The sequence below is a fragment of the Hypomesus transpacificus genome, chromosome 10 (genome assembly GCF_021917145.1).
Source record: "Hypomesus transpacificus isolate Combined female chromosome 10, fHypTra1, whole genome shotgun sequence".
NCBI classification, from domain to species: Eukaryota; Metazoa; Chordata; class Actinopteri; order Osmeriformes; family Osmeridae; genus Hypomesus; species Hypomesus transpacificus.
In genome coordinates this window covers 4,085,989-4,113,559 of record NC_061069.1, presented here as the reverse complement: position 1 = coordinate 4,113,559, position 27,571 = coordinate 4,085,989, and the positions used below count along the sequence as shown (strand labels likewise).

The 27,571-nt window shown below is 43.5% G+C and overlaps 4 protein-coding genes across 5 annotated transcripts; 2 read left to right on the top strand and 2 right to left on the bottom strand.

The window, feature by feature from the left end:
• Positions 1–117: 117 nt before the first annotated feature.
• On the bottom strand, positions 118–12,615 carry dnajc1 (DnaJ (Hsp40) homolog, subfamily C, member 1). Of its 2 annotated transcripts, none has more exons than XM_047028312.1 (12): positions 12,279–12,615; positions 11,107–11,208; positions 10,588–10,634; positions 10,245–10,410; positions 9,797–9,894; positions 9,594–9,687; positions 9,332–9,422; positions 9,035–9,201; positions 8,479–8,601; positions 8,012–8,060; positions 1,221–1,675; positions 118–1,037 (listed from the first exon to the last, which is right to left on the bottom strand). In XM_047028312.1, exons 1-12 carry the CDS (start codon positions 12,432–12,434, stop codon positions 969–971), a joined length of 1,617 nt encoding a protein of 538 aa, XP_046884268.1. In that variant the 5' UTR covers positions 12,435–12,615; the 3' UTR covers positions 118–968. The 2 variants fall into 2 exon arrangements, with proteins under 2 accessions (XP_046884268.1, XP_046884269.1); XM_047028313.1 differs by having other exon boundaries at positions 8,479–8,598; positions 12,279–12,591.
• A 517-nt stretch (positions 12,616–13,132) lies between these two features.
• vcpip1 (valosin containing protein (p97)/p47 complex interacting protein 1) lies at positions 13,133–20,278 on the top strand. Its single transcript, XM_047028060.1, has 3 exons — positions 13,133–15,921; positions 17,135–17,221; positions 17,518–20,278. The coding sequence occupies exons 1-3, from the start codon at positions 13,278–13,280 to the stop codon at positions 18,327–18,329; spliced, it is 3,543 nt and encodes a 1,180-aa protein (XP_046884016.1). The 5' UTR covers positions 13,133–13,277; the 3' UTR covers positions 18,330–20,278.
• A 681-nt stretch (positions 20,279–20,959) lies between these two features.
• Positions 20,960–24,168, bottom strand: LOC124472601 (transcription factor BTF3 homolog 4-like). The gene is made up of 6 exons (XM_047027535.1): positions 24,051–24,168; positions 23,426–23,481; positions 22,809–22,922; positions 21,627–21,828; positions 21,447–21,506; positions 20,960–21,274 (listed from the first exon to the last, which is right to left on the bottom strand). Exons 2-6 carry the CDS (start codon positions 23,477–23,479, stop codon positions 21,228–21,230), a joined length of 477 nt encoding a protein of 158 aa, XP_046883491.1. The 5' UTR covers positions 23,480–23,481; positions 24,051–24,168; the 3' UTR covers positions 20,960–21,227.
• Positions 24,169–24,720: 552 nt separating this feature from the next.
• On the top strand, positions 24,721–27,538 carry txndc12 (thioredoxin domain containing 12 (endoplasmic reticulum)). Its single transcript, XM_047027277.1, has 7 exons — positions 24,721–24,925; positions 25,557–25,617; positions 25,746–25,798; positions 25,939–26,012; positions 26,146–26,215; positions 26,472–26,555; positions 26,652–27,538. The coding sequence occupies exons 1-7, from the start codon at positions 24,823–24,825 to the stop codon at positions 26,729–26,731; spliced, it is 525 nt and encodes a 174-aa protein (XP_046883233.1). The 5' UTR covers positions 24,721–24,822; the 3' UTR covers positions 26,732–27,538.
• Positions 27,539–27,571: the final 33 nt, after the last annotated feature.

Here is a 27,571-nt window from a genome sequence, read left to right as displayed (position 1 = left end):
TTTGAGTACTGACAAGCGTTTGATTGTGTTGGTGCACTTTATGATATATCATGGAGGGTTGGGTGGCATGCTTTGGGCAGAGCTAAGGCACATAACTGTTCATGAGTAAATCAAAAATACATCCAGACTTCCTTTATTCCCTCCGTGTCACCCATGTTTTGGGGTTATTAAAGGATTTTAAACATTTAGACCGTTTGGGCACTTACTGGAAGTGTAACATTTGCATTTAGAGATTTATGACAGATCTTTTTTTGCGTAACCCATCCATAAACACTGAAAAAGCTGCCTTGCTTAAGGAAAGTATGTAATGCTGGTGCATAGCATTAACACATATTTTTACACATACTTTGCCATCAGTAGTCTACCTGGGAAAACCTGAAGCACATCTAATCAGGTAAAATATCTAGAGTTTCACTGCAAGCACCTGCTACTGTATAATCAGACTACAGCTTCACGCTTGAACACTGCACAGATTATTCAATTGTGCGTTTGGATTCCTAGATTTTGCTACAAAGATTACAGAAGTCATGCTGTTAATTTAAATGTTGTTTTGGGAAGTATTAGATGCCATGTTCTAGCTTCTCTATACTTTACTCAAGCAAGGTGGCTATTGCTGGATTACAGTGCGAAACATGTTTTCTTCTCCCACAATCCCATGAAGCCAAACATTTGAAATACTTATATTGAGAATATTCAGTTGACTGCTCAACTTCCATACATTTTCTTACCATACATGTTTTGAGTAGTAAAAAGGGTTCCCAGTCTTTCTCTCTACCTCTCAGTGACATGACAGCTGACAATGGTGTAAGCATTTGGAAGTCCTTCAATATGATATGCATATTGAACTATTTTCATGTATACAGGTCTGTCAAGTCCAATAGTTTTGAAGGAAGTAGAAGACCTGAGGTCTGATGTGAACATCAGAAAGTCTAACAGCAAAATGAAAATAACTATCTATCTTGGGAGAGTTAGCTCTTGGCTTGTTTCCTTTTCTGCACAAGCTCTGCCAAAAGTTTGTAACGGATCATACACTCCTCCTGAAAAGAAAAGGGAAAAGGTTGTGAATTTAAAGCCACCATTCTAGATTGAATACTAACAATGTTTTCAAATTCTATGCATTATTGAAAGGTTAGTATTTGTCCATTAAGGTCAAGTCCATCTTTAATATACCCAAGGGGTATATTAAAACTTGACAGGCAGACAGTAAAGGGGTATTTGACCTTTCGTTTTCCAGGGACCACCATGGCAATCTTGTCCCAGCGTTCAGAAGTGCCACGTGGGTATTGCTGAAGCGCCAACTCTAGCAGTTTCTGTTGATTCTGGGTCCACACATCATCAGCTGTGGCAGATTTCTCCCTGAGTGCCTGGTGGGTTTGTGGACTTTGCTCATCCTCACTGTCTTCAACTGCTGCTGGGTCGAAGTCCTTCTGTCTGCGATTCTTAACCTTGGACTCCCCCACGTCACTCCCAGTCTTTCTGGGTCGCCTCCTGAGGGCCTGGGCACCCTCCGCATCATCCATGTCACATGGCTCTGTGGCCCCTGAGGTGGCCTCTGGGTCAAAGGCCTCTGCGTTGTCTCGCTGGGTGATGAGGCTGTCAGGTACCGTTCCAGACACTACTCTGGTGGCTTTTCCTGTGGTACAAGTTCCCTTGAGCTCAGATAACTTCACCATTCCTGCATTGAAAATGTAGAACACGGTTAGTTTATAAGTCTAAATTGCAGATAGCTAAAGGATTCATATCTGTGTGGGATGGATTGTTGTGAATGATTTTTTCTGATGCTGATAGACATAATGAATTGGGTACGCAATATGTATTTTCCAAAAGGCAATGAATAAGACCACATCCACCTTTCAGTCAGCTCTAGTTCAACTAGATACAGTGCCCTCCAAAAGTATTGGAACAGTGAGGCCAATTCCTTTATTTTTGCTGTAGACTGAAAACATTTGGGCTTGACATCAAACGATGAATGTGAAACCAGAGATCTACGTTTCAGCTTTTATTTCCAGGTATTTACATCAGGATCTGATGCACAAATTAGAAAATATCACCTTTTTGTTCGAACCCACCCATTTGTCACGTGAGCAAAAGTATTGGAACATGTGACTGACAGGTGTGTTTTGTTGCCCAGGTGTGTCCTATTACATACATTATTCAATCAATAAATACCACTGAATGTCTACACTCAGGTTCAGATTGGGTAAGATAGGTTTTGTCTATGCAGACTGTATTCAGAGGTGAAAACAACATGAAAACCAGAGCGCTGTCTTTGGGTGAAAAACAAGCAATTGTGAGTCTTAGAGAAGATGGAAAATCAATCAGAGCCATTGCAGAAACATTGGCCATAGCCAGTACAACCATTTGGAATGTCCTGAAGAAGAAGAAAACTACTGGTGTACTAAGTAACAGACGTCGAACAGGTAGACCAAGGAAAACATCAGCAGTTGATGACAGAAACATTGTGAGAGCTGTAAAGAAAGACCCTAAAACAACTGTTAGTGAGATCAGCAACAACCTCCAGATGGCAGGAGTGAAGGTATCACTATCTACTGTTCGCAGAACAAAAGTACAAGGGCTACACCAGAAGATGCAAACCACTCATTAGCAAGAAGAATAGGAAGGACAGGCTGGAATTTGCCAAAAAGTACAGAGATGAACCTCAAAAATTCTGGGACAAAGTTTTATGGACTGATGAGACAAAGATCAACTTTTACCAAAGTGATGGAAAGGCTAAAGTTTGGAGATAGAAAGGAACTGCTCATGATCCCAAACACACAAGCTCATCTGTGAAACACGGTGGAGGTAATGTCATGGCTTGGGCTTGCATGGCTTCTTCTGGGACGGGCTCATTAATCTTCATTGAGGATGTAACACATGATGGCAGCAGCAAAATGAACTCGGAAGTCTACAGAAACATTTTGTCTGCCAATTTAAGGAAAGATGCAACCAAACTGATTGGCAGAGCCTTCATCATGCAGCAAGATAACGACCCAAAACACACTGCCAAAACAACAAAGGAGTTCATCAGGGGCAAGAAATGGAAGGTATTAGACTGGCCAAGTCAATCTCCAGACTTAAACCCTATAGAGCATGCATTTTACCTGCTTAAGAGGAGCCCCTCCTTGAGTCACCACCTTACCGCGGTGGAGGGGTTTGCGTGTCCTAGTGATCCTGGAAGCTATGTTGTCCGGGGCTTCATGCCCCTGGTAGGGTCACCCAAGGCAAACAGGTTCCAGGTGAAAGACCAGACAAAGAGTGGCTCAAAAAACCAACCATGAAGAAATACAACAATGGTTCTCAGTTGCCCCTGCCCGGAAGCGGGTCACCGGGGCCCCCCCCTGGAGCCAGGCCCGGGGGTGGGGCTCGATGGCGAGCGCCTGGTGGCCGGGCCTTTTCCCATGGGGCCCGGTCGGGCACAGCCCGAAGAGACAACGTGGGACCCTCTTCCAGTGGGCTCACCATCCGCAGGAGGGGTCATGGGGGTCGGGTGCAGTGTGAGACGGGCGGCGGCCGAAGGCGGGGGCCTTGGCGGTCCGATCCTCGGCTGCAAAAGTTAGCTTTAGGGACGTGGAACGTCACCTCGCTGGCGGGAAAGGAGCCTGAGCTGGTGCGCGAGGTAGAGAGTTTCCGGCTAGATATAGTCGGCCTCGCCTCGACGCACAGCGTGGGCTCCGGAACCAGTCTCCTTGAGAGGGGCTGGACTCTCTTCCACTCTGGAGTTGCCCTTGGTGAGAGGCGTCGAGCTGGGGTGGGAATACTGGTTTCCCCTCGGTTCGGCGCCTGTACATTGGGGTTCACCCCGGTGGACGAGAGGGTAGCCTCCCTCCGCCTTCGGGTGGGGGGACGGGTCCTCACTGTCGTTTGTGCTTATGCACCAAACGGCAGCTCAGAGTACCCACCCTTTTTGGAGTCTCTGGGGGGGGTGCTGGAAAGCGCTCCTCCTGGGGATTCCCTCGTCCTCCTGGGGGACTTCAATGCTCATGTGGGCAATGACAGTGAGACCTGGAGGGGCGTGATTGGGAGGAACGGCCCCCCCGATCTGAACCCGAGTGGTGTTTTGTTGTTGGACTTCTGTGCTAGACACGGTTTGTCCATAACGAACACCATGTTCAAGCATAAGGGTGTCCATATGTGCACCTGGCACCAGGACACCCGAGGTCTCAGTTCGATGATCGACTTTGTAGTCGTGTCATCGGACTTGGGGCCGCATGTCTTGGACACTCGGGTGAGGAGAGGGGCGGAGCTGTCAACTGATCACCACCTGGTGGTGAGTTGGCTTCGATGGTGGGGGAGGACGCCGGTCAGGCCTGGCAGGCCCAAACGTAATGTGAGGGTCTGCTGGGAACGTCTGGCGGAACCCTCTGTCAGAAGGAGCTTCAACTCCCACCTCCGGGAGAGCTTCGATCATGTCTCGGGGGGGGCCGGGGACATTGAGTCCGAATGGGCCATGTTCCGGGCCTCCATTGTTGAAGCGGCTGACCGGAGCTGCGGCCGCAGGGCGGTCGGTGCATGTCGCGGCGGTAACCCTCGGACCCGGTGGTGGACTCCGGAGGTGAGGGATGCCGTCAAGCTGAAGAAGGAGGCCTATCGGACTTTATTGGCTGGTAGGACTCCAGAGGCAGCTGATGTGTACCGGCAGGCCAAGCGGAACGCGGCTTTGGCGGTCGCGGAGGCAAAAACCCGGGCATGGGAGGAGTTCGGCGAGGCCATGGAGAATGACTTCCGAACGGCTTCAAAAAGGTTCTGGACCACCATCCGGCGGCTCAGGAGGGGGAAGCAGTGCTCTGTCAACACTGTATACGGTGGGGATGGTGCGCTGCTGACCTCGACGGGGGACGTCCTGGATCGGTGGAAGGAATACTTCGAAGACCTCCTTAATTCCACCAACACGCTTTCCGACGTGGAGGCAGAGTCTGGGGACATCGGGGGGGGCCCTTCTATCTCTGGGGCTGAGGTCGCCGAGGTGGTTGAAAAGCTCCGCGGTGGCAGGGCCCCTGGGGTGGATGAGGTCCGCCCGGAGTTCCTTAAGGCTCTGGATGTTGTAGGGCTGTCTTGGTTGACACGACTCTGCAACATCGCGTGGACATCGGGGACAGTGCCTCTGGACTGGCAGACCGGGGTGGTGGTTCCCCTCTTTAAAAAGGGGGACCGGAGGGTGTGCTCCAACTTTAGGGGGATCACACTCCTCAGCCTCCCTGGGAAAGTCTATTCAGGGGTCCTGGAGAGGAGGGTCCGTCGGATTGTCGAACCTCGGATTCAGGAGGAGCAATGTGGTTTTCGTCCTGGCCGTGGAACAGTGGACCAGCTTTATACCCTCCGCGGAGTCCTGGAGGGTACATGGGAGTTCGCCCAACCAGTCTACACATGTTTTGTGGATTTGGAAAAGGCGTTCGACCGTGTCCCTCGGGGGCTCATGTGGGGGGTGCTCCGAGAGTACGGGGTACCGGATTTCCTGATCGGGGCTGTCCGGTCCCTGTACGACCGGTGCCAGAGTTTGGTCCGCATTGCCGGTAGTAAGTCGAACTTGTTTCCGGTGAGGGTTGGACTCCGCCAGGGCTGCCCTATGTCACCGATTCTGTTCATTACCTATATGGACAGAATTTCTAGGCGCAGCCAGGGTGTTGAGGGGGTCCGGTTTGGTGACCTCAGGATCGGGTCGCTGCTTTTTGCGGATGATGTGGTCCTGTTGGCTTCATCGGGCCGTGACCTTCAGCTCTCACTGGAGCGGTTCGCAACCGAATGTGAAGCGGCTGGGATGCGAATCAGCACCTCCAAATCTGAGGCCATGGTAATCGACCGGAAAAGGGTGGAGTGCCATCTCCGGGTCGGGGAGGAGATCCTGAACCAAGCGGAGGAGTTCAAGTATCTCGGGGTCTTGTTCACGAGTGAGGGAAGAATGGAGCGCGAGGTCGACAGGCGGATCGGTGCGGCGTCCGCAGTGATGCGGGCTCTGCATCGGTCCGTCGTGGTGAAGAAGGAGCTGAGTCGAAAGGCGAGGCTCTCTATTTACCAGTCGATCTACGTTCCTACCCTCACCTATGGTCACGAACTATGGGTAGTGACCGAAAGAACGAGATCGCGAATACAAGCGGCCGAAATGAGCTTTCTCCGTAGGGTGTCCGGGCTCTCCCTTAGAGATAGGGTGAGAAGCTCGGTCATCCGGGAGGGGCTCAGAGTAGAACCGCTGCTCCTCCGCGTCGAGAGGAGCCAGCTGAGGTGGCTCGGGCATCTGATTAGGATGCCTCCTGGACGCCTCCCTGGTGAGGTGTTCCGGGCACGTCCCACTGGGAAGAGGCCCCGGGGAAGACCCAGGACACGCTGGAGGGACTATGTCTCTCAGCTGGCCTGGGAACGCCTTGGGGTCCCCCAGGAAGAGCTGGCGGAAGTGGCCGGGGGGAGGGAAGTCTGGGCCTCCCTGCTTAGGTCGCTGCCCCCGCGACCCGATCCCCGGACAAGCGGCAGATGACGACGACGACGACGAAGAGGAGACTGAAGGGAGGAACCCCACAAAACAAACAACAACTGAAAGAGGCTGCAGTGAAAGCCTGGGAAAGCATCAAAAAGGAAGAATGCAAAAGTTTGGTGACGTCAATGGGTCACAGACTTGCTGCAGTTATTGAAAGCAAAGGATTTGCAACTAAATATTAAGTCTTATTCACTTAAATATGTTTTAAGTATATCTGTTCCAATACTTTTGATCACATGACAAATGGGTGGATTCAAACAAAATGTGATATTTTCTTAGTTGTGCATCAGATCCTGATGTAAATACCTGGAAATAAAAGCTGAAACGTTGATCTCTGGTCTCACGTTCATTATTTGATGTCAAGCCCAAATGTTTTCAGTCTACAGCAGGGGTGTCAAACTCATTTCGCATCGTGGGCCACATACGGCCTAGGGAGATGTCAAGTGGGCCGGACCATTAAAATTATACCATACTCTGCTATAAATAACCAAAATATCATGTCTTTCTTCTGTGTTATCTAGTTTAATTGATATAAAGACCATATCGTATAAAGTCCGTCCAACCGCTTTAACAAGTAATGATCTCTTCGGTGGTGTAGTTGGTTAAAGCGTTGTACGGTTACATATTGTTAATGCGAATCTGGGATCCCAAGTTCGCGCCACAGTCCAGTGAATCTCGTACGATATTCTTTAACTTTTACTGTGAGAAAATGACATAATTCTAAAGGCCTACGGATGTATCACAACATTTTAATGTGTGAGCACTAATATCAGATCAAAATGAACACATGTAGCCTTAATTAAATATTGAATAACGTAGGGTAGTCTACCGTCGGAGACAACCACTACGCCTCATTCAGCCAGTTTAAACGGCTGCTAGATGACGCTGTTCATTTTCAAAGCGCCGATAGTTCGGCTCTTTGGGCCGGCACAATCCGGAAGAAACCACCAAAGCTTCACAAGGCATCGTTCGCCCATCCCTAGTAGAGACCAAGGTATTAATTGATACCGTCTGCTGTTTTCAGTCTGTCTCAGTGATGCGGCTTGTCTTCTACTCTGATGGAAAGAGTGCGCCCCTTAGCGGATAATCCATGAATTACAGCGATTTAAAAATATTAATTCCATGTCTTTTATGCATTTTTTCCACTTTCAAATTATCCTGCGGGCCTGATCGAACCTCCTTGGGGGCCGGTTCCGGCCCGCGGGCCGTATGTTTGACACCCCTGGTCTACAGCAAAAATAAAGGAATTCGCCTCACTGTTCCAATACTTTTGGAGGGCACTGTATATGTAATTCCTGTGTATCACTAAATCCAATATATCTTGTGTTTTTTCCAAGTTCATTTAATATTCAATCATTTCAAAAATCTGCTTGATTAATAAAATATCAAATCGAATGTCATGTATTATGTGGATTATACAACATTGTGAAAGCACTATTACTCAAGGATATAAACATATTTCTTGCTCTCCCCACACACACACACCATAGATCCATGCTGTAATTAAGCCAGGATGCAAAAAGGAAAATAAAACAACTGTCTTACCTGAGGTATTGGTAACACAATCTTTAACTTGTTTGACCTTTGTTGTAACCTGTAGTAAATGTATAGTTTCCATATCATTAATGTCAGACTCTTGTCACGGACATACTAGAAAAAGGTGCCCCACTATATGATGGTACACAATGTGGAACATGTTCTAGGCAGCTACATGATGTGCTAGTGACATCATGCGGAGGCTCCTTAAGTGTCATAAACAATTACCTTGTTAAGAGAAGGTGAGTTTCATTTGCACAGTTCTGTTTAGTCTATGGTATCCTAGGCTAAATTCCACAGAGTAAATTTAAAATGACATTTACTTCCAGGGCCTGTCCTCAAAAAGGTTAGGCTCATCATCAGTGGAAGGCTTGTTGTTCTAATTATTAGTTGACACCATGGCTTGTGGTTCCAGATATCAATATAAAAATCCCGCCACTGTAGTGCTGTCGAGTAATGTAGTAGTATAGACTTACCTCTGTTACTGATCTTCCAAGTTCGTGGGCAATTTTTTCCCAGCGACCAGGCGTTCCTCCAGGGAACTTGGCCATACTCCTTGTCAGCAGACTGATGTCCTCTTCTGTCCACTCGGGCGTCTGCTGAATAAAAATACCTCTGCTGAGCTTTGTGGTAGGTATGACACAACAAAAAGCTCATTCCCAAAGGCACTTTATCGTGATACCACATCAGTGAAACATTTTCATAGAGCAACAGGTCTATAGTATGATAACAGACAATTTGGCTGGCATGCTAATGAACAGGAGTGTTGTGCTTAACGATGCCTATTGGTAGCTGTTGGGCCCAAGGGCAACAAAATTACCTGCTGCTGTTGCATATAATCACAACCGTCTTTGCCATTTCTGTGACTATACAGCAAGAAGCTACCACAGCTGAACACATCTAGAACGAGCTTGCTTCTGAACTGGCAATTCACACTACAGGACAGTTGTTTTTCAACCAACTCTTTTCAGGTTTATGTCCCTGTGCTATGGGCAAAAAAGACACTGGTTGGAAAAAATATGAACAGATCACCTTCTTTTTCTCGGACTTGCTGTCATCAAGCCAATGATCCATCTGATCCTCTATCTCTTCAATAGAGGTGCCCTGATCATAAGATGGAAGGAACCCGGTGTCCATTATAGCTGGCTCATACACAGGGAATTCAAATTTTGGTTTCTTCACTTTGGGTCGCTTCTCTTCTGTGGGACAGGTAATAAATGAATATAAACTGAAATAAACAAGATACAAATTACATTTGTCCCATTCATGCATTTTCTTTAACCACATTGTTATAGTCAAATGTAAAATTAATAATGTAATGCTAATTACTCTGTGTCGTCTCTTGTTCCGCCATAGCTTGAGCCTCCTCTTTCTCTTCAATCTTCATCTGCTTGTAGTCTTCATAATACTGTTTCATGTCCTAAAACACAGACATTTGAGTATGATTGGTATCAACAGTCGCTTATAATATATAAACGCCCTCCTTAATCTGGTTCAGTATCCTTCTAGTTGGCAGATGGCATGCATGCTTATTAGTTTTCAAGTAAATAAATAAACCTTTAACAAGTATGTATTTGTGTATTTTTTCTACCTGGATGGCTTGTGGAAGGGACTTGAGTGACAAATACAGCCAGATGCTCAACTTAAGAGGCAAGATATCCTGCCAATGAGGTTTGTCGTGGCATCTGTATCGACAAAAAGCCTTTTATGTATAAGATACATATATACTATAACATACATACATTCAAATCACACTTGAAAATGTGCATTAAATAAATAGGATTTTCGACTTACCTCTCTGCCTTATCCTGACCTATACACTTTGATTCATCCACACTCTTGCTGTTCAACTTTTTCTTTTTCTCCTTTTTTTTCTTACTCAGAAGTTCATCCTGCAGATGAAAAAGCACAGAATGTTTGAGCTTGACCTGTGTGGGACGTGTTCCTGCAAAATCTTTCTGAACATATAAAGAAAATACATTATTATATTAATACATTACAGTATAGCATGGAGTTTTATTGTGTTTGTTTAGTTTGATCTTTTCCCAGGTCCACTCATAACACATGACCATTTCCAGCTACATCTCTTGGATTATTCACAAGAAATTGTGAAGAGACGTCAAGTGTGCGCCAGATGTTACAGTGATCATGATCATTTATGACACTTAATCTACAAACCAAAACTGCCATGATAGGTCACAACCCCAAAGTGGTGAAAGCAGAGCTGACAAGGTTCTCTCACCAGCTGCTTCTCCAGGTAGATTGACCAGATCACTGCATAATGTCCCACTGTTAGGATAAGGAACAGCAGGAAACCCAGCTCTCCATTGCTCATCTTTCTGACTCGTCTATAGTAGAATACTGGTTGTCTCCAGTCTGGTAGGCCATTGACAAGGATATCATTATAGCTGTAGGGAAACATAAAAAAGTACTGTTTTATGAGTTGTTAAAAGGGAGAGAGAGGTCAACTAGTTGTAATTAGGTAAAAATTGACAAGTCATAATTGATATGGTTTTAGTGCTTTAACCCAAGTATGAACATGTCCACATTGGCAAACTAATTTTAAGAAAAATAGGACTTCTCACCTCTGTCTCCTCTCTTCATCTTTAAGTACCTCGTAGATGGACACAAGCTACAGGAGAAAAGATGACACGAGACAATGGTTACAGAACAGCAACAAATTCAGACTCGCAACAAAGACCATTTTCTATTCACAGCATTATTTATTATACTGTATATGTACATTTTCCAAAATACCTATCATGGGAATAACTCTCAAATAAGTGAGAAATATGCAACCAGCTACCTTTTTTCTTTTCAGAATTTTAAAAAAAAGGTTTTAAAGGTTATTCTTAAAAGGTCATGGACAGTCTGTTCATATTTTAAAAGCAGACAGCTTTCACAGGAGCAAATGCATTTTCTCTGAAGATGCATTGAAAAACATTACAACCTTCTACTGCACAGTACAGAAACAAAACAAATATCATACATGAATCTTCTTTAACAGTTGCATTGTCAAAACTTTCCACTAAGGAAATGTATTTTCAAAGGCCAGCTTTCACCTGATTGCTTGGTCTATTACTTAAAACAAATTAAAGTCTTACTTGTCTGAACTGTAACTCAGCATTTTCGTCTTTGTTCTTGTCCGGATGTAGAGTAAGAGACAGCCTGCGATATGCCTTTCTGATGTCTGCTGATGATGCATCCTACATCAGAAAAAAACACTTGAATACATTAAAAGACTGACATATCTGTTAACTGCAACATACTACTTTATCTACCAGCCAGTGCAATACAGCCCTTGAGATTCAAATAAAACGATTAAAAGCAGCCTTCCTGGCTTAAATACGGTTTGATACGCCTGAGGATGACATACACCATATCAGGGTATCTCCCTGCTTATTCCAAGAAGGTGCATTTGTCATCCCATCAGTGAAAAATATGCTCATGAGTGTACTTTTTGAAATGAATAAGACCAGACTAACAATACATTTGATGTAGTCATGTGCAATCACCCAAGCTTCTAAAGACAATTTTTGCACCAAAAAACTCAAATGTATTTCTTTTTTTCCAGCTGTGGAGGTAATGGATCTTACACGCGTTTGATCGTTATAACTTTTTGTTTCTTTTTACCGTGGTGACAAGGCATGCATGCTAACATTTTTACAATGTGAACTTTAAAATCATGTAGTCACGAATTCAAACATTCCGTGTGGGCCTTCTTAAACCTTTTTGGAGTACACGGGTAAAAAGTACACGGGTAAAAAGAATATGTCCAAGCAAATCCTCCCGTTACCTTTTTGACACGTGTCCTTCTAGAGCTTGGAGATGCGTGAAAGTAATGGGACGAACGTTCTCTTGCGATGTGGGATTAAGGTTTGCTAGTTTTAGATCATATATGCAACATTTATTTTACAATAGGCTATAACTTTACTACAAAAACTAAGAATAACAATATATTACCATTTTCTTCAACTGTGCCATATGTTATGGTGTGCGTCTGCCGAAGGTTGACTAAAAGCGAAATGCAAATCTTATTGCAATTTTTTTTACATCATTAGACAACCAAAGTACTTACTGTCTGACACCTCTACGGTTTAATGCAGCCTTGTCAAACTGTACTGTGTTATTATTTTAGATGTCTATAGGTAGCGAATAACGCAATACGGCAGTTTTGTAAGTGTAGGTTTTTTTTGTTAGTCTGCCTTGTTCATTTGCAAACAACAATTATGCAAGCTCGTTAGGGGCTGCTACCAAGTTCAAGGTTTCAACTCACCTGCTCTACCGACAGGAATTCGTAAAAAGATTGGGGAATTTCTTCTACAAGATCAAAAAGCTCAAGATCGGTATCCCACGCGCAAATGGGAACTGAAAAAGTAAAGAGAATACTGAATGCCAAGAAAGCCTTAAGATTCTTCAATGCTGCGTACATTGTGATGCTTCAAATAATGCTGGTTCAATGAAAATGGATAGCTGACAACTCGTGTGATTAAAATGTTAAATAGGTTTGTAAGTAAGGAAGGAAATGCTATATTCTATGGAGAGAAATCCATAGATCCATGTTGTGCCAGCTACACTGAAAGAGTACTTCCGGGTCTAGACTGAGTTTTACTGCCTAAGCCACCGTTCCATGGTTTTTCAAAGTAAAAGTGGCGCTTCCAATAAATAAATAAATACATGTTAATAATGTGACTTTGTTTATGCTAAAGAAATAGCACTCTAAAGGTTAAAAAAAACTTGTCATCGTCATATTTTCCCTCTTCCGGCTGGACTTTATCTGTTGTCTTGTCATATGTGTTTTCTTTGACGAAGATGAAGAAAGTAAATTAATCCGTCTTCGGGTTAAATTGCTGAAAACAAACCCTTAAAATGTTGCATTGTGGCTCTTGTAGTTAAACATCTGATTCTAGATATACACCATCAGACCATTGTGATACAAAACCACACAATTATTCACAATAGTACAATATAAAGGAATGTTATGAAGTAATTAACATTTCCAAACAATTGTTTTATACAAAACAGAGAATTAAAAAATGACTAGCTGCACTTTAGGCAAGGTCAACCAAACTACAGGTACCACGATCCACTGCGAATTACGTATCGCAACACACAGTCGACTGAGAAAAACGGACTGCTTCCGTGTTGTTATTCTGTTATTCCGCTAGTAAGTAACAAGCTAGCTACGTAAGTGAAGGCGATTTTGATAGTTCTTTGTCGATTAAACCATAATGGTTTTGTAAGGTTGTCACATAGTGTAGTTTTATTTTCCAAAATGTCAATGCTACAAGCCTCCAAGAAGAAGGACAAGCGTATTTTGTCTGGTACTTGTCCAGACCCAAAATGCCAGGCGAGGCTATTCTTCCCTGCTTACGGCTCAATTAGCATCGAATGCACTGAGTGTGGCCAGCGCCACGAACAGAAGAATCTTTTAAATGTGGAAGAAGTAACTGATCCAGACGTTGTGCTTCACAATCTGCTTAGAAATGCTCTCCTCGGTGTCACTGGAGCCCCGAAAAAGGGAACGGAGTTGGTTAAAGTAATGGGGCTTTCAAATTACCATTGCAAGTTACTATCTCCTATTCTAACTAGATATGGTATGGATAAGCAGTCGGGCAAAGCGAAATTACTAAGGGAAATGAACCAAGGAGAGATGTTCGACTGCTCACTCTTAGGGGACAGGGCTTTTCTAATCGAACAAGAGCATGTCTCCACCGTCGGCTATGGCAAGGACAGGTCAGGCAGCCTGATCTACCTCCATGACACTCTGGAAGAGATCAAAAAAGCCAACAGCAATAGAGAATGTTTTATTCCCGTGCATGTAGATGGAGATGGACACTGTCTGGTCCATGCTGTGTCCAGGGCACTGGTAGGCAGAGAACTGTTTTGGCATGCCTTAAGGGAGAACTTGAAACAAAACTTCAAGCAAAACCTTGATCGCTACAAGGCTCTCTTCCAGGATTTTATCGATGCTGCTGAATGGGAGGACATCATCAACGAATGTGACCCTCTGTTTATCCCACCAGAAGGTGTGCCACTGGGACTAAGAAACATTCACATATTTGGTTTGGCAAATGTATTACACCGCCCCATAATCTTGTTAGATTCACTGAGTGGAATGAGGAGCTCTGGGGATTACTCCGCAACTTTCCTTCCAGGTCTAGTGCCAGAAGAGCACTGTAAGGGGAAAGACGGAAAATTCAACAAGCCCATCTGCATCGCATGGAGTAGCTCAGGGAGGAACCACTACATCCCTCTAGTGGGAATCAAGAATACAGTGGTTCCCAAGTTGCCGGCTAGGCTTCTCCCTAAGGCATGGGGCGTGCCACAGGAGCTCATCAAGAAGTACATCAAGCTGGAACAAGACGGAAGCTGTGTGATTGGAGGAGACAGGAGTTTGCAAGACAAGTACGTAATGAGACTCGTCAACGCCATGGAGGAGATCTTCATGGAGAAGCACGGCATCCACCCCGCCTTGGTGGCAGATGTGCACCAGTACGTTTACAGACGGACGGGTGTGATTGGAGTTCAGCCGGAGGAGGTGACGGAAGCGGCCAAGAAGTCTGTTATGGAAAACCGTCTGCACCGCTGCTTGATCTGCAACGCCCTCTCAGAGCTCCACGTGCTAGCTGAGTGGCTGGCGCCAGGTGGCAAGCTCTACAACTTGGCAAAGTCCACTCACGGGCAGCTGAGACCTGACAAGAACTACAGTTTCCCGTTAAACAACGTTGTCTGCTCTTACGACCCAGAAAGGGACGTCCTCATTCCAGACTACAAGCTGAGCTCTCTAAACACCTGCAACTGGTGCCACGGCACATCAGTGCGCCACATTCACGGCAACGGCTCGATCGTGTATCTGGACGGAGACCGGACAAACACTCGATCCCAGGGGGGGAAATGTGGATGCGGGTTCAAGCACTTTTGGGAGAATAAGGAGTATGATAATCTTCCAGAGGCCTTCCCTATCACCCTGGAGTGGGGTGGACGTGTTGTGCGGGAAACGGTGTACTGGTTCCAGTACGAGGTGGACGTCACCCTGAACAGCAATGTCTATGACGTCGCCATGAAGCTTGTCACCAAACATTTCCCGGGGGAGTTTGGAAGTGAGATCCTTATACAGAAGGTGGTGAACACCATCTTGCATCACACTGCCAAAAAGAACCCTGACGAGTACAATCCGGTTTCCATCGACGGAGCGCACGCCCAGAGGCTCACAGACGGGGCTGACCCTCAGCAGGCAGCTGTAGACAATCAGCCGCCCACCAAGATCATACTCACGGGTCCCAAAGCAAAGACCATCCACAAAGAAGAGCTGACCATGAGCAAGGCCGAAAGGAACCTCCAGCAGAGCATCAGAGAACAGGCCTCAGTGGCCCAGAAGAGGAGGACTGACCAGTTGAAGCAGGAACAGAAGGGACAAGGTCGACCATCTTCCCCAAGCGGTGCTTCAGAAGGTTCCTCTTCCTCTGCCCCAGCCACTCCCACCAAATCCTCCTTCTCCCCAACCTCCAGTAAAGAGAAGAAGATCCGCGTGACAACCAGTGACGGCAGGCAAGCCATGCTGACTCTCCAGGCCCAGACCACCTTTTCAGAGCTCCAGAAGAGCATCGCGAAAGAGTTTGCTGTCCCTCCGGCCCAGCAGTGCATCCGCTACGGGTTTCCTCCTAAAGAACTTTGCCCTCCTAAAGATGGGGAGGAGAATGAGCCGGTGGCCTTGCAGCATGGGGACCGGGTCACGGTGGAGATCCTGAGGGGACCAGAGGTCCCCTCCTCCGTCCCTCGAGCTTCCAGTTCACATGCGTCCCTCCACTCTGTGAAGAGCGATGATCCAGTGACTTCCAGTAGAACGAGTAACAGAGAGCTGCAAGACAACATCGACCTTGAGATGTCCTCTCTCTGCCTCCTAGCAACCCTGATGGGTAAGAAAGAGGAAGGGTTTGTGAATGGAACTTCTCTTAGCATTTTTGCTGCCATGAACATTTACAAATTCCTGATTCGGCCTACTGTAACAAAGGTGTGGTATGATTTGAAAAGATATGAGTAATAGCTTTAGATATTTAGTAGCCTAGTTATTCTGCATGAGGTCCCTTGAATGGCAGACTTTGATTTTTGGGTAATAGTCTAACCACATGAGACCCTAAGAACAGGGGTAGAATTTGGGAATCCATATTTGCTTTAGATAGATAAATTCACTGTCAAGACTATCTCATAGAATCAATAGCTCATGTCCATTAGATAATTCAGTCAGCAATAAAGGCCAGTTTCTCAGATAATCCAGAATGTGATAGGTGTGAGATGCCCCAAACTACTACACACAGCATAAGTGCATGCTGTTCTTGGATTGGTTACAAGAGGCAGGATAAATAACAAACTACAGGTATTGAGTGACTAGTGAGCCAAGCTTGCCAAGGATGGATCCAGGTCCAATCTTTAAGGATAATCACTTTTTTTCCCCACTCAATATAATTATAATCAACTAAAGTGGTCTTAATGTAGGCTATATCATTAATATTGTTTTTAAAGGCCATATTACAACTTGTTTGGCAGTGAAAAAGAGAGCCATGTGGATTTGCTGACACAAACAGATCTCCCATCCCTCATATGGCTGCCAAAAGGGTCAGAGTTGAAAGTTGCATTCAGCTGTGTGGAGCATTCAAGAATAGTTTTGGTTAGGCAAGAGTTGCAGGGATGTGATTGACAGGTAGAGTAAAGGATGATCATGGCAGCTCTGTCTGTGTTTGTGTGCCAAATAATACATAAAACCCCCCTGAATGCAGCTCTGGTCTCTGAAGGTACTCCAGGCCTTGCCCTGCCACAGTGCTTGAAGGCTGATGGCTTGTGAAGTTATTGCTGGTAGCTAATCTGTAAAGTGGGATAAGATGTGGATGTCTTGTGAATTGGCAGATGTTACAGGGCCAATCTAATCCTTCCTCACCCCCTGACGGGGCACATTATTTTATTACAGCATTTGGTTGTCTTTACGTGTGCATAAAAGTACATGACCTCAACATCTTATTATCCACACTACTATACACATACAACTACGTGACATTAACCATAATGATTTCGATCTATGTTTTGTTTATTGTAGAGTTCTGGTATGATATCCGTTTTTTTGTTCTTTCTTTGCAGGAGAGGATGTCTGGTCATATGCAAAGAAGCTGCCTCATTTATTCCAGCAGGGTGGAGTTTTCTACAACATTGTGAAGAAAGATATGGGTATGTTGCTATATTTTATGACATGGCTCAACAATGGGATTTTAAACGCAAATTCCTTCTTATCATAGCTGTAGATTTATATTCAGTAAAAAATAACACAATTACAGGGAGTTCATATTTATTTAATTTGCCTTCCAAATGTATCCCATGCATGTTTATGGTAGAGGTGCCTTGTTTGTTCATTATATATTTTTCCGATCAAATATTCAATTTTTTGTGGAAGTACATTCATGTTTATCTTAACTTTTGTCAAAGTAACAATGTATTTATAGCCTCTCACAATCCTTCTCGTGCAGGACTGCTGGACGGCAAGCACTGCACCCTGCCCCACCTCAGCGGGAAGACGTTTGTCTACAATGCTGCAGAGGAGCGTCTGGAGCTGTGCGTGGACACCGCGGGACACTTCCCTGTTGGCCCCGACGTGGAGGACCTCGTCAAGGAGGCCCTGGTCCAGCTGCGCTGTGAGACCACTTCCAGGAGCCGCGAGGGGAGCCCATCCCACGGCCTGCTACGTCTCGGCAGCGGCGGCGTGGTGCGCAAGAAGGAGCAGCTCCAGAACGTCACGGCCTTCCAGGGGAAAGGTCACTCCCTGGGCAGTGCTCCCCCTGGCTCCTCCCCCCCAGAGCACAAGCCAATCACCCGCCAGCACAGTAGCGGTGTGGACCTAAGCGCCAGTGTGTCCAGAGGGCCCGATCTCTCAGACATCCCCGAGGACGCCACCAAGGAGCTGGTACGCATGGCCCCTGGGTTTGTTACCATGAAGGACAGCCGACACCTGGACCCTGACATGATAGAGGAGCAGAGGAAAAAGCTACAGGAAATGGTCTCCTCCATCCAGGCCTCCATGGACCGCCACCTGAGGGAGCAGCAGAGCATCGCTGCAGCCCCTGGGGGCTCTGTGGAGCGGACAGGCGGGGCCAGGATACCCGCTCCCCAGTCAGGCACGGCCAACCCAGAGCTCTCGTCTATGGACGTGTCTGCGGCAAATCTACAGAGGGAGGTGGGAGCCAAGCCCGGAGGGAGAGATGCTAGCTCTGAAGAGCTGGAGGAAATGGATAGCCAGGATGCTGAGCCTACAAATGTGATGGAGCCAATGGATCATTCCTGATTGAAATTATCTTAGTTTTCTCTATTATGATACCGTAACCTCGCCCCACCCCCCCAGTTTGACTGGTTGCCATTACTATTTGTGGGAAAATGCTTCAGGTGGTATCTACAGCTTTGGTATCCATTGTGTTTCTGTTGTAATTACTGCATGACTAAAGAGAGGTTTCAACCATTTTTGCCTTTCGATGACAGGCTAAATGTTATTATACGAAACATGCACCAAGGTCCAAGGCTGGTCGCTCGTGTGTTAAATGCATTCCTGTAGATAGCTGCTCTTCACGTCTTAAGATAATGAAGGGTATGACAGCTTGAGGAGATGATTCCCCCCACCCCACTCCAGCAATGTAATGTCTGTCCGCAAAAAAACCCCAACATGCTTCAACCACCGCACTACCATCGACATGAACGCACATATCATTTTTGGCGTATATGCATACATGCAAGAGGGAAATATTCCAAACTGTTTGTTGGTTGAGTGTTTCTCCCAATAACTAATATTTGATTCCTAATTAAGGGAGAGCCACTTACAATCTTAAGCATATGTCCTAAAGCAATTATCAAATTTTTCCAATATAATGTTTATTTGAGCTGCAAATATTATAGGAAATGTCTTTGGATCCCATGTTAAATACAAATATATAACTAATAGGAAAGATTTCTGTTGGAAATTGATTCTACAAGCCAATTGTCTGCTATACACCAACTGGTGTGTGAATATTGATAGTAGTCGGATAGTCAGATGCATATTTTCAATATAATTTAGCCTAGAATTAAATAAGTAGCTGGTTGGAAGCCATTTTAAGAAACATTTGCATAATCTTACAAAATCTCATTGTAAGTGAAACCTTACTAATGGCAATTTCGTTTTTCACTCTTGTGGCTTGAACAGTAAATGGGATACAGGGGATGACATATTTAGTCACTTTAGTCAAAGATTCTTAACTCATTTCAGGTTAAAGATCCATGTCATGTTGTTATTCTTACTCCAAAGAGGACTCCAGAGAACATTCAGGTGTAAATGTATGGAAACATGATATTGCTGTCAAAGTGCGATAGGAAATCAGTCAGAGATGACGAACCCCCCTTGCTGAATCCCTGAAAGACAATGTGTTGTGTCCATTTGATCTCACTTAGCTTTGAACTGAGTGCTGCATCTCACTGTGGGTTGAGGTGTTCACAGATTCATCTAAGTGCATTTGATTGTAAGCCTGTAGACAAAACTAGGACACGCTTCACATCCCTTCTTCTCAGCTTGTAACATCATCATTCTCTTTCCTTATATTTATAAAACAAAGCTCTCTTGCTTTGTTTATCTGAATTTCAATTAAAAACTGGGTTGAATATTTTAAAGCAGAAGTCTCAATAATATTCAAACTCAAAGTGGCCATTTAGGCGCAATGGCCAGTTAGTTTACACTTGTGTTGCCAACCCAAGATTTTTTTTGTTTTAGAAAACTCCTTGTTGCTCTTGAATGACATGGCTGCCATTGTCAGTTTATTATGGCCTTAAATCCTTGAGTCTTACTAAATATGGGCCTGACTTCTGTGCAAGGTTTCTTATTCTGGCATACACAGGGGTGAACTGCAGGGTTTTTTTTTTCTCCAAGTGACAGGGTTTTATTTCCAGTGGAATACATTCTAAAGCTTAGCACTTTTAGAAAAGGAGGGAATGTCAATACAGAACATACTAGCTATACATAATATAGTCAATGATATTGTCAGAGGAAAAAATTCAAGGAAACTTGCCTAACTCGGTTAACACTGATTCAACAAACTTCCAAGTTTGTTTCTTTGTGACTGCTGTACTTATTTACATGTATTGTAAGCCAGTTGTATTATAATAGTATATATTGTAGTATACTTTGATCTGTACAGAAACTTGAGATGTTCAGTTCCTTCATTTTGTTTTGTTAACTTCTCTCGTTTGCTAATAAAAAAAAGATTCGAGATACCACGGCTACACCATTGCTGTTTGCATGTGTGATGAATTTTCAACCCAACAATAAAGGAATTACTTAAGATTTTGTATTGTTGTCACTAATGCACTTTCCATTCTTTTCAGTATAGCTAGAAGGCCAGGATCGGTATGCTGTTGATTCATGTGTTTATTATGGGCAAATGTATGTGCTTCAAATAATTCAGACATTGTTGCTGGCGTTCTGTAATTAGTCCTCCAGGCTAAAGATGGCTGTTCTTTTTTTGGTAGTGTTGACCACCATGGTAGCATTGTCAAATTTCAAGCTTACACCAGTTCTAATACAATTCTATATCTGCAAGGTTTGGTGCAAGGTTTAGTTGTTCTGCAGAGTCTTCATTGATCATCACAATGTGCTACCTTTCTGCTCACCAAACAACTGGTCGCATAGAGAAATACTCTGATCTTTTATCCATTGATCGGTCATTCTCCTTCACTGACATTTCAGTAACACCCTGAAGTGTGTTCAAAGACCTGGGTAGTAATCTCCTCCACAGAGATTTGGGAACTGAACAGCAAACAAATATTTGTTCATGCTTCTAATTACAATTCTAAAGCCCTAAAGTTATGGTGCTGTTGAGTGACAGTAATTTCATAACATTAATATCACTTTTGTAAAGTATGAAAATACACAATACTGAGAAATCACGCAACACATTTTCATGAATCATTTTCTTTAATAAACAATACATTTTAAATACAGGATCATCCGATTGATGGTTCCTTGACAGTTCTGAAAGGCAAATTAAACAGTAGTATTTCTTGTTAGGCAGAGGTCCACCAAGTTAAAAAACAGAACACATCCCTTGGTGGTTGTCCTTGATATTATGATATTTCTCCAACATTGCAATCCTCGATTACATTATAACTGTAACAAATGCACCTTTGAGACCAAATAAGGGTGGATGATGGTGACTTTGATTCATTAGTTGGCTTCATCCTTTGAGGCTTCATCAAAGTTTTCTACAAGATCTGCAATATGGACAAGATAGAATTGCTCAAGAACAGTGTCAAAGGGTTGAAAGGTACAAAGGGGTTAACTGATTGTATGACAAAGGATATTGGTCTAAAAGACACCAAAATGACAACATGGTTACCAATTTAATAATAATTCTACAACTATTAATGGTCACAGAATCAATACCTGGAACGTCATCATCTTCCTCTTCAATATCTTCTGGTTTGTTTGCCTTAGTTTCCAATGCTACAACAAGGAAAAAGAATGTTGGATTTGCATGAAAACTAATATTTTTCGACAATATGCTCTCCCATAAGACCTACTGGGTCTGCGTGTGCTAAATAAGATGTAGGAGTTTCAGCCCACCTTGCCGGGGGAAGTGCTCTGCCAGTTTCCGCAGGCTGCTCAGACTGTCAGCCCCCAGCTGGCTGAGGATCCCAGGCAGCATCTCAGTGAGCTGTTTGGTCTCTGCGTGGCCAGTGATGGCAAATGTGTTTGCTGACAGTGAGGCTTGAACCTTGGGGTTGTTAAAGTGGATCACCATCCCATCGTCCTTTATCATGTTTACCTTGGAGGAAATTGCAAGTCATTTAACAAATGCTGGTATACCAAAATGAATACACAGGCTCAACGTGAAGCTTTTTAAGTTGCCTCTCTGTTCTTTGGCAAAAGGTAAAATCGTTTAAACTTGCCTCAAGTTATTTGTCCAAAAAGTGTTTTTTTAAACATTATTTGAAACTCCACTTCCGTAAAAAATATGCATGTTCCGGACAAGCGTTAATGTGAACATGTGGACACTGGTAATTAAACTTAATCCTGTTGGTTTTTTGTCACTATCTGTTAATATCAAGACATTACCAAACAATACACACATTCAAACAAAAGAACTGAGTAACAGTGCTATCAGGGAGCTAATGTTAGATTAAAACTTTGCGTAAATTTGCTCAGCCACAGACTCAAACTGGCGGTTCCACATCCCATTCCATTAGTGAAAAAAGCGAGAAGTCCTTACAGAGAATTTGAGACTTCAACATGGGTGTAGGAGACATTTGTACTTTAGTTAGATTTCTTTGAATTGAAGGTTGAGCCTATGATCGTGCTGGCAGAACTCATTATTGACACCTGGAATGATTGATTGGTATCACCTCACCTGTGTTAATTAGGAGGTGAATAACTACTAGACCAGTGGTTCTCAAACCTGTCCTCAATTACCACCTGTCCTGCATGTTTTAGACGTTTCCCTGCAACAACAAACCTGATTCAAATAAATGGGTCATTATCTTGCTCTGTAGAAGCCTGGTAACGAGCATTCATTTGAATCAGGTGTGTTGTTGCAGGGAAACATCTAAAACATGCAGGACAGGTGGTAATTGAGGACAGGTTTGAGAACCACTGTACTAGACAAAGGCATTGGGCATAGCGTTTGGTAGAGAGCCTGTCGTGTGGAATGTTGGAATTTTAGAGACGCTAGCAGGCATATGGTTTTCCAATTGCATCTATTTGTGGCTTATTGGCTTATTGGTGGACACTACAATAGGAACAACATACCTCTTCAATACCAGCAATGTTGTTCACAGCTAGTTTCTTCAAAGAACTCTGCAGTTTTTTGTCATCTGCGGTGGCTGTCCTGTGAACTACCTTTTTCTTCCTACGGGCCGATCCCTATGGGCAGAGTAGATGGGAGTTGAACAGTATTACAATACAGATCAAAAGTTCACACGTAAGTTGAAAGAATAAATGCTAAAAACAAACATGTCAATTATGGCACCATCTAGTGGAGGAAAGAGAAGATTCTTCGACAAAAGACCTGACAATGACAGGCCACAACAGTCGATCAGGTCAAAGCATCTGTCCATAATAGAAATGCTGAGGTCGGGGAAAAAGGCTGGCAGGTCTTTTGTAAACTTAGCTTCTACACCAAAACAGTAAAGCTCCTGTTTCAACACATTCCATTACCACATAAGGATGAATAATGTACCTACTACTAGAGCTACAGATCCTTACCTTCTGCCTCAGTATTGCATCGGGCTACATTCAATCTGTATCAGCCTATATTAAGGCATAATACGTGAGGGTACTCTAAGCAATGTTATGAGTTATAATCTAAAGCAGGTGACCCCAGTCATTTAGCATCACAAAACAGCAAATACATTTGGGACTTGTACCTTTCCCCCTATCCGGACTTGAGCCTGGAGTTTGGCAAGCTTTTCTTGGTTCATAACTTTTAGAAAGAATGAAGAAGACCATTTATTGTCATTAATAACGATGCATCAAGAAAAAGTAACACAAATACTTGTATTTAGAATATGTAATTAATTACACTGACACAAGCTAACAACTGCATAATTAGATTTACCGAGGGGTGAGTCACAGACGATATATTTCTACAACGCTCATTAAAGCTAACTGTTAGCTAACTAGGTGAACTATAGATTATCCAATGTAACAGGTTATTCGCTAGGGCTAGCTAGCTGACTTACACCTTCATCCAATTTAAATAAGTACTAGCTAGATTTAACGGTGGTGGCACTAACGGTGGACTATGTGATTTAACAATACAAACGCGTGATTCATAGAAATATAAAATTGGCAGTAAAAGGAGAAGTTAGCTAGTTAGGTGGATTGATGTGTCAGAACACGCTAGCTAGCTAAGCCTAGCTACGTTAGCATGCTGGTAAACAACAATCGGATGCAAACTAATTATTGACGAACACTTGAGTATATGACTTAACATAAATAAGATTGTTGTCCTTTGTACAGTTGTTGAATTATAAAATCTGAAATATTTACCTGTGTCAAGACTGTCGTCAGTAGCTCTCTGGTGTTGTTAGTACAGACTTGATTACCCACTTACCCAGGCTACCTCACCATCTGCAACACTAGCACGAGGTGATGATGATGATTCCGGTGTTGTGCCCCCACATGCACCCCCACCATAAAAAGCACAACCTCGCGGGAGCGCGCACAAACCACTCGAAATATGTTGTCTTGACATCGCAACCAAACGGAGGGGAGACAGCTGGAAACTAGTCCCCTTAATATACAGTAAGAATACTTTGATGCAGGTCCCAACACTGTTGTGAAACAGTTGTTTCCCCTCCGTTGCGATATCAAGACATCAAAACATGACTAAATGCAAGACGAAATCTTTAACTTTTTTATTTGAGCATGCTTTGCTTTTCAGGGTGGGGGTGCATCTGGGTTAACGACACCTGTCAGAGTGAAGTATAGCTGTTGACCATTAGGCGGTGTTATGGCATTAAATCCAGACACATATATATAAAATTATAATAAACACCTATTTCCCTACGTATTTCCATTGTTTTACATTACATTCATGTTCCCACCCTATTCTTCAACACTAACCCTGAAATCCAGAACACACAATTGTTTGGTAGCTCACCGGTAACTTTTATTTTGAAACGATTACATTGCGTTCAAGTACTCTGCCTCATCCTGTCACATGGTACATTATTACCGGTTTCTGGTACAACTACTACTAGCTAGCTAGAAGTTGAAAGTAGCTAGCACAAGACAGCAAGATTGTTGAAAGGCCACTAATATGCTGTCCCCCCGTGTCAATATTGCGTTGTTGTCCACTTTTCAAGTACTATTTTCGTTTTCCTATCTTCATAAGGTTGCAGCTGAAGAAGGGAATAGCCGAGGTAAGCATATCATTAATGCGCACGAATTTTTAACTGTAGGCTGCAGAAGTGAAAGGAAGGCGGTACTGGAAACGGCTGCTGGCCACTTAGCTGTATCAAATGTTACTCCGAATTAACGAGCAAAAACCTAGCTAGTCAAAGTTGGCAATGTATATTTTGGGTTGTAGTTACTAATAGTGTAATTCCATAGAGCTTTCCAAGTTGACCAAGCTCAGCTTTCGTTTTGCTTTAGTCATATCCCATTTTGAAAAAAATATAAATGTGAACGTTTCATACAGTTTCCAGTAAACTTTCTTTGTTAATTCTGCCCACATACTTTTTCTGGCTCAAGAACCACTCACAGAAAATACATTTCTTATCTCCCAAGGTATATTATTGGTGATATAACACAGACTACGACAAAACATATAAACAATCTGCCATATCATTAGGGCCTGGGGATCCTAAATTCTCTGATCTGATTCTATCATAAAAGTAATAGCCAAGTTCAAGTTACACCATTCAGCCGGATGGCAAATAGTTTGTATGGCCCTGTTACCACTCCCAGAGACACACCCCTGCCCTGCCATCGTTTCTCTTCATAAAGAGAGAGGTGAAGCCTTCCCATTGACTAGTATGTTTCTTTAAACAGGATTTGGGGATAATATCCACTGGAGAAGCCTGGATGACGGGAAGAAAGAGGCAGAGGCCAGGTGATCAAGTTACTCTTTGAAATGAGAACCTTTTACCTTGCCTTAATCAGTGATCTAGGTGTTGCCTGAAAAGTTGTTCTTGTGCTTTATATCTACTCATTTAATCAGACCACTTGTTCTCTTGACAGTGGATTGCCGTTGATGGTCATTATTCACAAAACTTGGTGTGGAGCCTGCAAAGGTATTTTTCCCAAAATTTTCTTTCATATTAAGTTGTCCTTGCTTAAACCAGTGATTTATGTTACATGAGCATGTTATTGATACTAGCAGAGAAAAAATAGCTAGGTTTTCTAAAGGAAAATCAACCCTTTTTCTTTTCAGCTCTGAAACCTAAGTTTGCAGAGTCTAAGGAAATCTCTGAACTGGCTCACAATTTTGTCATGGTAAATCTGGAGGTAAGAATAGGCCATTCTTTGACAGAAGTATTCTTTCAGGCTTTCTCATTATACCAGGTTGTAGGTAGTTGTGTATGTATATTGTGTATGTAGATGTCTATGTCGTTGATTTACCACATATGTATTTCAACAGGATGAGGAGGAGCCTAAGGATGAGGCCTTCAGCCCTGATGGTGGATACATTCCTAGAATACTTTTCCTTGGTAAAAGAACACTCTTGCCTGTATACTTATATAAGCACATCCCTATGACAAGTAACACCCCTTACATTGACATTTAGCAGACTTACTTACTGTAAGTCGCTCTGGATGAGAGGGACATTCCCCCAGAGGCAAGTACGGTGAAGGACACAACGTCATCAACCTTCTGATTAATAGCCTGATTCTCAATCCGCTCAGCCATCTGACCCCCCTGCCCCCCTTAATTGTTTTCTGTTGCTAATACCCATGTTTCTCATAGATCCCAGTGGCAAAGTTCATCCTGAGATAACCAACACAAATGGGAATCCCAACTACAAGTATTTCTACAGCAATTCAGACCAAGGTATTCATCTCATACCAAACGGTATTAAAGTAAATCATTAGAAGTGTGAGTGTCTGTGACTAACAGGTTTGTTTGTGACCCCTTCTCCTCCTGCAGTTGTATCTGGTATGAAGGAGGCCCAGGAGAAGCTGACAGGTGATGCCTTCAGGAACACCCATGTTGGAGATGAACTGTGAGAGACAGGAGCAGGGTGTAAGGGCTTTATTTCTGAAAGCCGCTACCCAAGGCAGCCGGTGGATACTGTCCGTAGTCTAAAATCCACCCCATGTAGTTTTACTTCTAAGTTTTAAGTGCACATTTGACATCTATAGTAATATCATACATATTTGTCCATCTTATTTTGAGGATGAATACGAGTCTCATAGTAGCCAAGTCTTCAAGCAACCGTCCATTTGACACCGGTGCTTAAGTAATGTACTTTTTATACTGTTATTTCCTAATAGCCATTTCCAAAATGTTACTGTAGTGGAAAATGTATCCTTATTTCCAGATCACAAATGCTGTGTAGTCAAACTACTGTACTTCAATAAATGCCATATAAATACTCTGTAGAGGCTGAACAATCACTCAAAATAGCCCCGTAACTATCAGGCATCAAAGTAAACTTTAACTGTCCACATTTCACATGGATATCAAGGATATTTACAATGTGCTTCCAAGTCCTCTACAGTATTACCATATTTTAAAGAAAAGCTTCATTATATCTGAGGCCTTCTTTCCTTTAAATTCTTTAGCTTTTGTGGGGTAGCTAAATGTATTGAAATGAATGTCAGTTGTTAAATGCTGCCAATTTTGGCATAGTAGGTTGTAAAATGTAACACTATTTTACAGTTAAAGTTTTTGATGTTTGGAAAATAATTCCAACTGGTTCATAATTTTATCGGCTTTGCTAAACTTGTTTTGAAGAGCAGATTAATGAAAGGTTATGTTGTATTTTGTATATACACACACCAAAGTGTGCCAATAAAGTTTGTTGTACTGAATGATTTGATGAGTGTTTATTTATAGTATAACTA

Bases quoted from the DNA above. Each gene is read 5' to 3' on its own strand.
- dnajc1 (XM_047028312.1), bottom strand. From the start codon at position 12,434: ATGTACGCAGCATTGAAGAATCTTAAGGCTTTCTTGGCATTCAGTATT. The intron at 10,411-10,587 runs GTGAGAAGTCCT...GTTTCCCTACAG, and splicing joins GATGAAGAGAGGAGACAGAG to CTATAATGATATCCTTGTCA. The intron at 9,202-9,331 runs GTAATTAGCATT...CCTGTCCCACAG, and splicing joins GGAACAAGAGACGACACAGA to AAGAGAAGCGACCCAAAGTG.
- vcpip1 (XM_047028060.1), top strand. From the start codon at position 13,278: ATGTCAATGCTACAAGCCTCCAAGAAGAAGGACAAGCGTATTTTGTCT. The intron at 15,922-17,134 runs GTAAGAAAGAGG...CTTTCTTTGCAG, and splicing joins CCTCCTAGCAACCCTGATGG to GAGAGGATGTCTGGTCATAT. The intron at 17,222-17,517 runs GTATGTTGCTAT...CTTCTCGTGCAG, and splicing joins CATTGTGAAGAAAGATATGG to GACTGCTGGACGGCAAGCAC.
- LOC124472601 (XM_047027535.1), bottom strand. From the start codon at position 23,479: ATGAACCAAGAAAAGCTTGCCAAACTCCAGGCTCAAGTCCGGATAGGG. The intron at 21,507-21,626 runs GTGGGCTGAAAC...TCCTTGTTGTAG, and splicing joins AGAGCACTTCCCCCGGCAAG to CATTGGAAACTAAGGCAAAC. The intron at 21,275-21,446 runs GTATTGATTCTG...TCCATATTGCAG, and splicing joins GGAAGATGATGACGTTCCAG to ATCTTGTAGAAAACTTTGAT.
- txndc12 (XM_047027277.1), top strand. From the start codon at position 24,823: ATGCTGTCCCCCCGTGTCAATATTGCGTTGTTGTCCACTTTTCAAGTA. The intron at 24,926-25,556 runs GTAAGCATATCA...TTCTTTAAACAG, and splicing joins TGAAGAAGGGAATAGCCGAG to GATTTGGGGATAATATCCAC. The intron at 26,013-26,145 runs GTAAGAATAGGC...GTATTTCAACAG, and splicing joins TTGTCATGGTAAATCTGGAG to GATGAGGAGGAGCCTAAGGA.